Source organism: Berghia stephanieae, chromosome 1, assembly GCF_034508935.2.
Source record: "Berghia stephanieae isolate SIO BIC M18660-M18661 chromosome 1, UCSD_Bste_1.3, whole genome shotgun sequence".
Classification (NCBI taxonomy): domain Eukaryota; kingdom Metazoa; phylum Mollusca; class Gastropoda; order Nudibranchia; family Aeolidiidae; genus Berghia; species Berghia stephanieae.
Genome location: NC_088360.1, coordinates 9475546 through 9485545, shown reverse-complemented (window position 1 = coordinate 9485545; position 10000 = coordinate 9475546). Strand labels below are relative to the sequence as shown.

Here is a 10000-nt window from a genome sequence, read left to right as displayed (position 1 = left end):
TCCGGTGTCAGGTTCTTCAGAGATTCCATGATCACAAACATGTCATCAACACCAAGACCTGGTCACATTTTAGATATAATAAGACATAGTAATGAATATCAAAGTGACAGATTCGGAGCAGGCACTGGTGTAAGATAAAAATCTGAAAAGGTGCGTATGTAACCGTAACCATCGTTAAGTTATAGCCTGACACTAAGACCCAAAAGGACTGGTCTTTTGGCGTCATTATTTGGTTTTTGCACCGCCTAGTGAGTTGTCGTTAGTAGTGCTCATGGAAACAAGTGGTCCCATTGAATACAACTATTGAATACAACTCAGGATTTCTTTTCTTTTGTGGCCAAAGACTGGTCTTTTGACGTCATTTTTTTGGTCAGTGTCAGGCTATAGATAGTTCGAAGATGACGTCACTCAGGTCTTTGTTATTGTTTTTTGCCATCCGCGTTTATGAGTCATGCTCACTGAACTGTTTTAACCCGACTATAAACGTTCATGGATACACACAGTTTTGTGTGTTGGTCCGTTATACTTCCGGATGGCAATGTTATGAGCTTCTTCGCCAAGTGCATACTATCAAAAGTTAACGATGGCTACAATATAACAGAGCATACAAAGAAGAAAAAAAAATAAAAGAAAAAAAGTTATCCCAACCACAGACCTCCTGATTACTAGTCAGAAATTCTACCATTACAACATAGAGGTTACTCGGTGGTTCAAATGAACTAAATGTCTACGTTCCTCACAATGATAAGTGTTTCTGTTGTGAACTCTCTATTAATGGGAGCGATCTATATTCATGTTTTCGTCTAATCGAGTCATCAATCACATGATTTAATGATGTCCAACGATTGGATATCTCTTATCAAATGTAAACGCACTGCTTTGTTTCTGAAATTTGTAAACATACCCATGTGTCAATCTGAACACAATGACCAATCGTAATGTTAGATAATTCAAAATCTGTGAACACTTTTCACTATGTAGGTCACTTTGAGCACGCTTTGGAATGTGACAAATGACCTCAAGCACATGAAAACGGAATATAGATCATGCCCATTTGAGCATAATAAACAACCATTGAACACTAAAGGGCGAGAACAGAAAAAATGAGAATCTCCCTCTTTTATTTTTGAAAGTATGAAAGTGACAAATCAGGGAATAAGCGGTGGTGTAAGATAAAAAGTACTTTTGTGCGTCAGAATTTGTTTTTCTGGCACATTTACTTTCAAGCATCTCTAAACGAGAGCCCAGTTTCAATGAGGTTAATATCCATTAATTTAACACACCTTTTTAGGAGACATAAACAAAAATGAATAAAATATCTTCAAAAAAGAACAAAATACCCAACACGAAATGTTTCGGGCTCAATACCCTTCTTCAGCTAACAACAAAATGATAAAAACATAAATACATTACTAAAAAACAGATCGACATCTAAATATTTCGTACGTCCTCTCTGTTGAATATTTGGTACGGTGAATGACATAATCAGTCGGATGGCGATCGTGAGAAGGTTTGAACTGAGATATTGTCAAGTTTAGTTCGAAGGTTAATTTTTTAAAATAAAAAATGAGTTCTTGCCATAGATGGTTGAATCAACCCTTTCTGTACATCTTCGGGAAATATCACAGCTTAATTTCACTTCTAAATATTTTTTTACAGCTAGTCAAGTTGAAAAAGTATGAAATTTGAGAAAAGTTGCTGGATACCTTTCCCATACATCTGACCATAACTTCATGAAAAATCACCCGATTTACTTCACATAAAGATTAAAATGCTCCGAGGAAAATGCAAAAAATACAAATCCAAAATTTTCACCTTCCGACTGATTATGTCATGCACTGACACATTTATTAGTCACAGTCCACAGATTCTAGCAGCTTAGTATCAGTTTAACATTTTAGGAGCTAATTTCCAAGACCTGCTATGTCAGATTCACATAACAACAATAGAGAAGAAAACGCGTGGCATCAAACCCGCCACTCGTTTGGTTCTTAAATCAGTCCCTGGGAACGCTAATTATGAACAGATTGCACTAAGGAGGTAAAACTATTTCAGTAGCAGGATGTTTAGGCAGCAGGTTCTTAGGATTATGGGACGTAAAAGGGCAAGGTTGGATGCTTTTTTTCTTGACGACAACATATTTTTAGACTAGAAAATAAGATACACCACTCTGACACCAGAAGATGTAGGCTACACAGATCTGTATCAAGTCCACCGGAAGAGTAGTTTTAAACTTTCAATGAATTAGGAACCAGTTATTTTGACATCGCATTTTTCTTCCCTATTTGACACATTATTAGAATCAGCAAAGAAAATTTGAAGTTTCAAAATACCCAGGGTATCAATCCATGAGGCAAACAATACAAGTATTTTAATTTTTACGTCATTAAATCAATGACAAAACATCGCGGTTTTCATTCAATGACGAAAATTTGGTAAAGCAAGGTTCTGAAAGTCATCTTCTCATTTTACGGCTATATTTAATACTTTTAAAAATCGTAGTTTGTGACCCTCATCTTGGCAAAAAGACTCAACCTCATCGCGAAGTCCTAGGTTTGAAAGTTTTTGCCAAGATGAGGATCGTTTAAATCGATCGATATTTGAAGGAAGAGTTTTCAGGCCAAATCTTTAAATACGAATTGTCCTACAGTATGACAGTCAACTGATTAAAACTTACCTAATAGCAGAAAGGGTAGTATAGGTTGCATAGGGCCATACATTTGTTGGAATGCAGAAGACAGGCCAATGGAGACCAGGCCAGACAATCCCACACTAATTATTCCTGCGAACGTAAGCCATATCTTTACCGGGATTGGAATAAAGAAAAGAGATAAAGATATGGTGATACAAAAAATTTGTGGCACCATTCTCGGTGAATTGAATGTAAAAACAATGGACGATATATATTTATTTTATAGCTAGATAGCTGCAGAGATGCGAAACTACAATATTGCACTTTTTGGCATCAGTGAAACAAGGTGGCTGCAAGCTTGAAAAATAAGTAAGATAAATATACAACAAATAGGGGGAAGGCGGGGTGGGGTGGGGGGGGGGGGGGTGTGGTGTGCTCTATTGCCTTGTTAAATAAAATAAAATGAGGACAACTAAAAGTTCTTAAATTCCTTCCAAAGAGGAATTTTGCCTTGAGAGTCTATTCCAAGGGAAAGGTGTGAAGACTCGCTTTTTTTTATTAACCAGTTAACTTCTGCACTCTGGAAAGTCACGTATTAAAAATTGGCCAGAAAACTCCTTCCCTAAATATCGATCGATTTAAATGACCCTCAAATCCGGGACTTCGCGAAGTCTTTCCAGAGTAACTGGTTATATTTTTATCGACTCCCTGACAGATTCGCGGGATAATTCGCATAGAAAGATGAAATCCGTATTTCCATCCATTATTTACTGTAATCGCAACATTCATTTGATGTTTGGCTGTGTTTGCATTTAACCACACTCGAATAACATGATTTTACCATTATGACTTCAAAGAACATTAAGTGATGTAGCACGGTATTTCTCACAGCGGTTTTCCATGGCTGACGTGAACATATTTTCAGGTCTGATAACCGGACACAATTTTGGGCTCGTTTTAACATTGTTGTAATGGAGAATATTTTGCATTAGTTTGAGAGTATTTCCATTACAAGAATGAGACCATAACAATTTGGGTTATCAGGCCAGCAAATAAATTGACTTCGTCCATGTCCCTAAAGTCCAACAGCCTTCTTTTTCTGGGTTTATATCTATTTACCATAACAATTTGGGTTATCAGGCCAGCAAATAAATTGACTTCGTCCATGTCCCTAAAGTCCAACAGCCTTCTTTTTCTGGGTTTATATCTATTTACCATAACAATTTGGGTTATCAGGCCAGCAAATAAATTGACTTTGTCCATGTCCCTAAAGTCCAACAGCCTTCTTTTTCTGGGTTTATATCTATTTACCATAACAATTTGGGTTATCAGGCCAGCAAATAAATTGACTTTGTCCATGTCCCTAAAGTCCAACAGCCTTCTTTTTCTGGGTTTATATCTATTTTTTCTACATGTTTGTTGTAACACAGTTTAAATTCATCTTTAACAAAATCAAACAACCTAAAAGCAACCTTTTGCAAAGTGGTGATTTCACGTTTCAAAATACATTGGTTTCCACTAGTGTATCAAGTAGAAGGGTAGAAAGGGGGAGGGGGGGGGGGGGGTAGAAATTTAAAAAGATAAGGAGGTGGTGGTTCGTCCTGCCCAACTTCATTAGAAAGGGGGTGGTGGTGGGGGGGGGGGGGGATTTCATGGTTACACATCGTTTTGAGTGTTGGTCCGTTATGCTTTCTGATAACAACGTTCTGAGTTTCATAGAAAAGCGCCGTCATTGCCCATATCCTTCAGAGCGTGGCGAAAATGATAATATTTCATAATCATAACCTTTACAGAGTGTATCTAGATATTGTGCGCTTGGCTAAGAAACTCCCAACATTTCCACACGAAAGTGTACGGACCAACACACAAAACTATGTGTATGTAACCTTAAACGTTTATATAGTCTGGCAAGGAAAATGACCCGTGTCGGTGAGCGAATGCTCCACTCTTACCTTTTGCTCCAAGAAATTGAATTTTCCCATGACGACAACGATAAACGTAATGACGAGGATATAGCCTAGAGACATTGCGACAATATCGCTTTGCAGAGCCTTGAGGGATTCCTCGTGCAAACTGTAAATAACAATGTTAATAATAAAAGTGAAGATGATGATGATAATAATAATAATGAGATGATTTTTATTCATCCCATAGGGGAAATTTTTCTCTTGGATCTATTCCAAAGGAAGACTGGAATAAGCCAGGCGTCAGATGCAGTGCAGAGCCGCAAATTGAGCTAGGGCTAGGTGACACACAGCGCATCGGCGGGTGATCGAACTCGGTACCTTCCGGGTACGAAGTAAAAACCGCACCGCTGAGCCACGCTGGCCCTAATAATAATAATAATAATAATAATAATAATAATAATAATAATAATAATGATAATAATAATAATAATAATAATAATAATAATAATAATAATAATAATAGTAATAATAATAATGATGATGATGATGATGATGATGATGATGATGATGATGATGATGATGATGATGATGATGATGACGATGATGATGATAATAGTAATAGCAATAATAATAATAATAATAATAATAATAATAATAATAATAATAATAATAATAATAATAATAATAATAATAATAATAAAATAATGATAATATTGATAATAATACTACTAATATTGATGATGATGATGCTGCTGCTGCTGCTGCTGATGATGATGATGATGATGATGATGATGATAATATTAATAATAATAATAATAATAATAATAATAATAATAATAATAATAATAATAATAATAATAATAATAATAATAATAATAATATAATGATAATATTGATAATAATAGTACTAATATTGATGATGCTGATGCTGATGATGATGATGATGATGATGATGATGATGATGATGATGATGATGATGATGATGATAATAATAATAACAATAATATCAATAACTCGCAAGTATTTTCCCACCCCCATCTTTACTCCTTCACGCACACCTCGAGCGCTTTAAATTTTGCCATTGTTTCTTCATCAAAATGAACAAGTAATGCATGACAAGTATATGATAGTTTTTTTATTATTCAGTATCTGATACTGAATAGTGGCTTTGCACTACGGTGTTTTTTTCCGAAACCCACCGAAACCGACAAAGTTATGGGAAGAAGGCAGCAGTGGGGAGTGAAGCTGGGGCTCAGGAAGGTGTGCACCAGTGGGGAGTGGACCTGGGACTCTGGGTTTTGTAAAAAAAAGCATACCAAGGGGGAGGGGGGAATTGCTTTTTTACTAAACCCGCCAAAAACCGACAAAGTTATGGAAAGTAGGCAACAATGGGGAGAGTGAACCTGAGACTCAGGTAAGTGTATGCTAGTGGGGAGTGAACTTGAGACTATGGTTTTCGGCGGGTTTCTGTGAGTTTCATATAAAAGCAATTACTTTTTTACGAAACCCGACGACACCTGGCAATATCCGACAAAATTATGGGAAGTAGGCAACAGTGGGGAGTGAACCTGAGATTCAGGGAAGTGTACACCAGTGGGGAGTGAACCTGGGACTCTGGGTTTCGTAAAAAAGCAATACCAAGGGGGGGGGGGTACTTTTTTTTTACGAAACTCGACAATATGCGGCAAAGTGATGGAAAGTAGGCAAACAGTGGGGAGTGAATCTGAGACTCAGGTAGGTGTACACCAGTGGGGAGTGAACCTGAGACTATGGTTTCAGTACGTTTCATACAAAAGCATTTACTTTTTTACGAAACCCGACGAATCCTGGCAATATCCGACAAAATAATGGGAAGTAGGCAACAGTGGGATTGAACCTGAGATTCAGGGAAGTGTACACCAGTGGGGAGTGACCTTGGACTATGAGCAGAGGATATCAGTGGAAAATGAACATGGGACTATGGGAGATGATACCAGTGGGAAATGAAGCCGGACTATGGGAGTTGGGTAAGAGACGAGAATGAAGCAATTACTTTTTTACGAAACCCGCCAAAACCTGCCGAAAACCATAGTCTTAGGTTTACTCAAAAAAATAATTTATTTTACGAAACCCGCCGAAACCAAGTCCCAGGTTCACTTCCCACTGGTGTACACTTCCCAGAGTCCCAGGTTCACTTCCCACTGCTGCCTACGTCCCATAACTTTGTCGGATTTCGGCGGATTCGGCAGGTTCGTAAAAAAAGAAACACCCCTAAAAAACACCACGTGTATTCAGTACATAGATGTCAATTGTAGGTTGATATTCAGTATCTATTTAAACATTTCCCAAAATTTTTTCGGAGATGTAAAAATATAGCCAAGATGGTTTTAAAACAGGTTTAAAGTTTGTAGGCTTTATTTTATTACATTATTCTGTTATTGTCAATTTATCAATTACTGAATTTATTCATTTGTTAAATTCATTATTAATCAATTTATTTACTTATTTATATTGTTATTTATTTACCTATCTATTTATTATTATTATCATTGTCGTTATCATCATCATCATCATCATCATCATCATCATCATCTTCATCATCATCATCATCATCATCATCATCATCATCTTCATCATCATCATCATCATCATCATCATCATCATCATCATCATCTATTTATTTATTTATTTATTTATCTATTAGTAGTAGTAATAGTAGAAATATTATTATTATTACAAGTAAATAAAATTATTAAAATAAAAGTTTTAAAGAACAATAATAGACAGAAGGAATTCTAAAAATATTAATAATAATAATAAAAAACAACCCCTATTGGGATTTGAACCCTCTAATATTGAGTTCAGAGTCAAACGGTTTAACCACCAAGCCACAGATTCATTACACTTCTCGAGACATTTAATCATGTCTATTGAAACATTAATTTTTAAAATTTAAATGCCACTCTTATTTTGATATTTTCAATTTTGTCAATTGCACAATAGTATAAATTAAAAAATAACAATCAAAATATTTTGACCATTTAATGTTACGAACAAATTGGGCTGTCAGTAACTGCACGTGTTCAATTTGGAAGTAGGCCAGTACTTTGTTTACATGGCAATCTAGGTTGTCTCACTTTTCACTCTCTCTATAAAAAAGAGTTCCTTATGGATACTGAATAGTGGTTTTCCACTATTCTCACCCCCCGGCCGATTGGATTACCGAAAAAAACGTCGCCGGCTTTTGCGCTTTGGATTTGATTGATTTTTTTTTAATTGTGCAACTTGAGACAAGAAACTTAACAAATTACTGCATTACAACCTTTGGATTAAACATACAACAATTGTGGACTACTATTATGAAGACTAGCATCGGGGGGTGAGAATAGTCACTTCGTTTCCACTATTCAGTATCTGATACTGAATAACGACTTCGATAACAGATTACTTCATTCACCTCTACTCAGTCATGTGGAATAAGAAGATACTTTTACCTCTCTTTAATGTCTGACATCCCCCGTTACATAACATATAAAAAGTAATGGTTGATTATCTTGTCAATAGTTACTAACACCGTCACGAATCAATAAATAGCTATACTATTTTAGCATGGTCTATAGTTTTGACAAACACTTGAGGGAAAATAACATAATACAATAGAAAACAATAAATAAAAAGAGCTAAATTAGGTCGATAGTATGGCCTTGGGTGCCCTATCACAGTGAAAACAACAACAACTGATGGGCATTAGTAAGACATAAAGTATAGGATATCGATTATAAAACAAAAGTAAACAACCCATCGAATTCAAATTTAAGGTGATCTAATCTCTTATCAACACAATTCTTTAAAACATTGACATTTTTCTCAGTTCTTGAAGAGGCGTGGAGAGAGTTCCAAATATCTACGGCCCTGAAATTTAAAGAATGGGCACGTACTGTGGTCGAACACCGGTGATGATGATGATGATGATGATGATGATGATGATGATGGTGATGATGATGATGGTGATGATGATGATGATGATGATGATGATGATGATGATGATGATGATGATGATGATGATGATGATTGAATACTGGCATTTTTTTTTTGCTATTACGTGAGAGTTTCCGGTCAAAAATTTGCCACATTTTTTTTTAATGAATAAAAACAAGAACATAACAAAAGAAAAAAATAAGAAGAAAAATACAATTACAAAATGAAAGTAAAACGGAAAACAAAACAAAATAAAACAAATCCCTACAAAACAACAAACGAGCACCACACCAAAAAAATAAATACTGAAAAAAAAGAAAAAAAAAAAGAAAAGAAAAGAAAACGTGACAGAGGAATCTTTAACAAAGACAGAATTAAAGCAAGCAACAGCCCCTCTCCAATCAAAAATATTTTTATTAAATAAAACAAACACAATAAACAGACTATAAAAAACAAAACAATACAAAAAATAACAGTAAAATGGTGAAAAATTAACAACAACAACAAAAAAAAACAAAACAAAAGAAAAGAAAAACAAAACAAAAACAAAAACAAAAACAACACAAGGCAAATCAAACAAACAAACAGAAAACAAAGAACAAAGCAAAATCAAACAAACCTTCCCCCTCACGTATACCACCCCCGACACCCCCAAAGAACCCAACAAAAATCAAGCAAAAACCCGCCAAGAGAATTCCAAACCTTTTTTCAGCCAAGACGTAGACACCAGACAATCCAGAATGACCTCTTTCCCCCAAGGAAATCAATTCATCCTCCCAAGATTCTGTTTTACTTTTTATCTATGAGATATTAAAAAATACATTATAAAATGGAACGAAATTGACGCTAGTGAGCTCTTTGTTATTGTTTTTAGACAGCCATTTTAATGATTAGATCTCACTAAATTATAGATAGTATGCGCTCGGCTAAGAAGTTCACAATATTGCCATTTTGAAGTATAACCGACCAACACGCAAAACTATGTGTAACCATGAACTTTTATAGTCTGGTTAATACAGTTGAGTGAGAATCACTCACAAACGCGGGTGGCAAGATACAATAACAAAGGCTTGAGTGACGTCATCTTCGTTCGATCTATTCTAACGAAAAAAGGCCGAAGCCATTCCATTTTCACATTTTCATTAGTATTCTCACTATCTCAAGCTTCAGGCAGTCCCCAATCCCCACCGCTCTCTATAAATCAAACTATAAACATTAAAGGTTACACATATTTTTGTGTGTTGGTATGTTGTTTCCTGCGTGCGGATGCTGTGAGTATTTTATCTAAACTCATAGCATCAATATACTTTTTAATATGACTACACATGTTTTGGCACTAAACTGAAAAAGAAAACCTCAGAAAAGTGAGTGGAGTTTATGTTGGTGATACCAAGAAATGAATTGAGTAGATAGAATGAAGTTGACGTCAATCGGGTCTTTTTTATTGGTTTTTTTTTGGCCATCCGCGTTTATGAGTACGTCCTACTAAACTGTATTAACCAGA

The 10000-nt window shown here is 35.5% G+C and overlaps 1 protein-coding gene across 4 annotated transcripts in view; it reads right to left on the bottom strand.

The window, feature by feature from the left end:
• Nucleotides 1–10000, bottom strand: part of LOC144967499 (NPC intracellular cholesterol transporter 1-like) — a 62727-nt gene that overhangs the window by 32041 nt on the left and 20686 nt on the right. For all 4 annotated transcript variants that reach the window (XM_078904868.1, XM_078904883.1, XM_078904890.1 and 1 more), the window contains 4 exons: nt 9199–9296; nt 4585–4705; nt 2678–2801; nt 1–58 (listed from right to left, as the gene is read on the bottom strand). The exon at nt 1–58 is cut by the window's left edge and continues 115 nt beyond it. In XM_078904868.1, the coding sequence (XP_078760994.1) occupies nt 1–58; nt 2678–2801; nt 4585–4705; nt 9199–9296 (401 nt within the window). The remainder of the gene's footprint in view (nt 59–2677; nt 2802–4584; nt 4706–9198; nt 9297–10000) is intronic.